General features: G+C 42.6%; 1 protein-coding gene across 1 annotated transcript; it reads right to left on the bottom strand.

Moving 5' to 3' along the window:
• Positions 1–381: 381 nt before the first annotated feature.
• AHL22 (AT-hook motif nuclear-localized protein 22) lies at positions 382–3,408 on the bottom strand. Its single transcript, XM_088984652.1, has one exon. It carries the CDS (start codon positions 2,724–2,726, stop codon positions 1,842–1,844), a length of 885 nt encoding a protein of 294 aa, XP_088840778.1. The 5' UTR covers positions 2,727–3,408; the 3' UTR covers positions 382–1,841.
• Between the last annotated feature and the right edge of the window lie 855 nt (positions 3,409–4,263).

Below are 4,263 nucleotides of genomic sequence, written 5' to 3'. Positions count from 1 at the left end.
GAGTGCAGCAACATGGACCACTATCAACTTGTGATATATATTAAAGACTACTAATAGAGACCAGAAAACATTAAAACACTAATTAGATCTTCCTGGGATCAAAACCTTTGTGGTACGAAGCTTGCACTCTCAAACTCTATAAAAGTTACAAAGAAAGTAAGTACAAAGCTTCATGAAAGACCCAAAAACAATCATTGGGAAAGCTGAAAACTGGTTAGCAGGACAAGCCTGGAAAAGAAAGCACTTCCTTTGGTGAAAAGAAAAAAGTTTCTGAGAAAAGTGCATGCAGTATGAGTATATAGCAAGCAGAGATTTATATTTAATTGAGACTCCAAAAAAAACCCAGAAGAGAAGAGAAAGAAATGGGGAAGCCAGAAAATATTTAGGACTTAAGCTGATGATTCCCATAGAACTGAATTACATTGTTTAATGGGTGAAAGTGCGTGTGTCGAGAAGAATGGTTAAGCTTATAGCTACATGAAAGATTAAAAAAAATATGGGGAACTGCTGGGACCAGTTGGGAGCTAGTTCGAGTACAAAGAACATGATGAGCTGGGCTTTGAACATCTGCCCCATTCCAGACAAGCAGATTTTTATTTTACTTACCTTACTTGTCGATCCTCTATTCCTTTACTGCCGTAGCTTTACATTGATCAGGCTAATGAAATGAGAGAAAACTGAATAGAACTTTAACGTAGTTCCAACTCCGTCTTTGTCCTCGTTTGTTGCCTTTTTTTTTTAAGTGTTTAATTGTTTTCCTCGAAAAGGAGCTTGGAGCTTGGTTCAGAGCAGTGCACGTGTAATCCAATACCCGATATTCATGTCTCCTTCCCGCCTCAGACACCATCCAACCATGGATATATCCTACACTGTGTCTAAGGCAACTCTAAGAAGCCCATTACCCTTTTGCAGTCTGCATTGCCACCTTCCCCATTTCCCTCACTGGTTCACCAAATGAAAATCAGCCTTTCATCTCATCGATCTCGCATCAGCAGCAGTAATTCTAATTCTAATAATAATAACAACAACAACAAATTGTTCAGTGTGGAAGTAAAGAAAGGGTTAAGAGATAGGTGGATGCGTGATGATGGGTTTGAGTCTGCTGACAGAACGAAATGAATTCAAGTTGGAGTGGTGGACAGTAGTGAATATCAGAAGGCCTTATCTTGAATAGTTAAGACTGAGAGGAGCTCAATCAATCTAAGTCTTGAATGCTTGGTGGGTCTTAGGGTTCTTCTCTCTCTCTCTTTCTCTGAAGATTTTTTTAGTTTGGGCAGGGAAGGGGGGCTGAATCATCTAAATGAAGCTTGATCACTCAGACAAGATAACCACTAACAAACCTGATAAAGGCAAAAATTAGAAAGACAATACTCGTCAAATTTCGTTTGAAGAGAGAGAGAGAGAGAGAGAGAAGAAGAAGAAGAAGAAGAAGAAGAATTGTCGGGCAAATTACCGGACTGCAACAGAAAAGGAACTAGAAAGAGGGAAGGAAAGATAGTCCAACCAACATCAATTCTTCTTCTTTCTTCTCCTTTCTCTTGTTGTTGCTGTTGAAGTTTTCTGTTCTTCTGTATGTAGTGACATTGGCCATGGTTTCCGAAGCTCTTCTTACCCCACCAAAAGTTCATTGAATTCGTACATGATTGTAATTCTTCAATCAACCGTCGGCAAACTAATTATCCGGTCACCCCCGGAGGCAACGCAAACACTAAAAAGGAAAGGAGGAAAAGAAAGCTCGAATCACCAACACCACATTTCTCATTAGCTCCAATTCTTTCTGGGCTCTTTTCTGGAAATAAAAAAAGATGATAGAAAGGTAAAACAAGACTGAGAGTAGCTTGTCAAAATGGAGGGCGACCAGTGGCCCAATAGGCCTCAGCTGGTAATTGGCATGGAGTTAGAAGGTTTGGTGGTAAGCCATGAAAAAGAGGCATGTTAGGGTCGGGCAAAAGCTGTTGCTGTTGTTGCTGTTGTTGCTGATCAACCATTCCTGGAGAGCCGAGAGGGCCTCCGCTCTGCATTGGGAGTGGTGGTTCTTCATCCTCAAGGGGGAGCCGTTCATAAGCTGCGTTACCGAATGAAGCTGCCATTATTACAACTGGACCTGAAGCAACCAGAGCACCAACCACACTTCCTCCCACTACTTGACCTTGTCCGCCTGCTAAGTAAATGGTCAATCCCGTCGCAGCGGGCGGAGCCGGAGGTGGTAGAAATGACCCAGAAAGAGAAAGGATTTCGAAGCGGCCATGTAAGGTCACAATTGCACCGGGCGTTGCAGGTTGCCTGAGAGTGACGTTAGTTACAGTGCCACTCCCACTTAAAATGCAGACTCCTCGCTGGCGCCTCCGGGCAAAGGTTGCGACACTCTCGCCGACATCGCACCCATTAGCGATCTCCATCACATGGGTTCGGAGAGCATTGGCACTATCTCGGGTTATGATGATCGGTGGCTTAGGCTTGTTCTTGGAACCAGCTGGTCTACCTCGTGGTCTTCTCGTCATTTCTCCTTCTCCGGCTGCAACAATCATTTCGTTGCCATCACCGTGGTTGCCGTTGATGTCATCACGATCGCGTTTCTTCCCTTTGTTTAGGCCGCCGCTGCCGCTGTGTTCATCTTCAGAATTCTGCTGCTGTTGGTGGTGATGATGGTGCAGATGTAGATCTCTTGTGTGGAAAGGAGGAGGGAGACCATGGCCATGTGCTGATGCTGTTACAGAATGATCCATAGCTTTCTTCTTTCCTCTCTCTCTCTCTCTCTCTCTCTTTTCTCTCTCTCTCTCTCTCTCTCTCTCTCTCTCTCATATATATATATATATATATATATATATATATATATATATATGTCTTCTACTTCTCTCTCTTCTTCAAAAGAATCGAAACCCCGTCTTCCACATACACAATACCCAAGTAGCTGAACCCCAGAAATCAGAGAAGTAACAGACAGAGAGAGAGAGAGAGAGAGAGAAAAGAGGGATCTTTTTGGAGAACACACAGCAAGAAAAAGATCAGGAAAGCCTTCTAGGCTGTCTCTCGTATCCCTTTTCTCTTTTGGTTTTTTTGATGAATTAATTGCTACTACCATTCACCAGAAAAGGGAAAAGGAGGAGGTTTTCGGCATCACCCACCGATTTTCTAGCTAAACCAGCCATCTTTCTCCTCTCTAACCTCTTATTAAGGTGTCTCTTAAGAAGTCTGAGTTTCATTTTTGTTACTGTTGTTGAGGGTGGAGGTAAGATGAAGAGACAAGGAGAGTAGTGATTTGGGTCCTTCTTTTTGGGTTAGGGTTAGGTCAAGGAGACGGGTGGCTGATGAGTTTGGTTTCGGTAAGATAGCGTGCGCATGGGCGGTGGATGGGCCCCCTCTCCCTCTCTTTTGTCTCTCCCAACATACCACGTTCTCTCCCCCTCTCTCACTCTCTCTTTCTCCTCTGTATATAAATGTCCAAGAAAGTAAATAATAACTCCGTCTAATCCTTCCTTATTCCTTTCCTACTAGCTACATTATTTCATCTCATCACCCCTTTTACACAAGAAGTCCTCCTTTTCTTCTTCTTCCTCCGTTGGTTATCACTTGTAAATATGCTTGAATCCAACTTTCTTTTATCAGCTTTTCAATTTGAGAATTATTGTAACTGAAAGAATGGTATGATTTATCTAATGGACGCTAAGAAGGGTGCAGAATGGGGGGTGAATTTCAAAAAAATTTCCTATCTTCTTCCAACTAGGAATCATATTCCCTAAATTTAGAATACTTTATTCAATGATCCTAATTGAACCATAAACAAATCAGATCTGAACCAAAAGGAAACAAGAAGGATTATACCTGATCCGGAGAAATAATATCTCCCAAAGTTGGTGTTCATGCCCAAAGAAGAAACCAAGATCCGCTCCTGCTGAAGATGACACAGCTGTGGATGGAACGGAACCAGTAGGGTGCGTCTTACACACTGGATTCTTCACAAGAACCATCTGGAAACCTTGAACACCGAATCATATTGTCTTTCTTGCAAGACTATTGTCAAGAACTGCTTTCTTGACTTCCTGTTGCTACAAAGATTCAATCTTCCAATAGGGAGTGGCGGCGGCTGAAGGAGGAGAAGTCCAGGGATGAAGAGGGTAGAACTGTTTCTTCTCTCTGGAGTCTGTGAGAGATCAAATCTCAGATTGCAGGATGTGTTTCTTGCTTACTCAAACCCCTAGTTTGAAATCTGATATTTCTGCTAGGGTTTTCTCCTCTTTCTTCTTGATTAAGAAACCTCCCCAT

This window comes from Nelumbo lutea, chromosome 4 (genome assembly GCF_056320005.1).
Source record: "Nelumbo lutea isolate HS-2025 chromosome 4, American lotus-T2T, whole genome shotgun sequence".
Lineage (NCBI taxonomy): Eukaryota > Viridiplantae > Streptophyta > Magnoliopsida > Proteales > Nelumbonaceae > Nelumbo > Nelumbo lutea.
The sequence above is the reverse complement of the archived record's forward strand: the minus strand, read 5'-3'. Positions and strand labels throughout refer to the sequence as shown.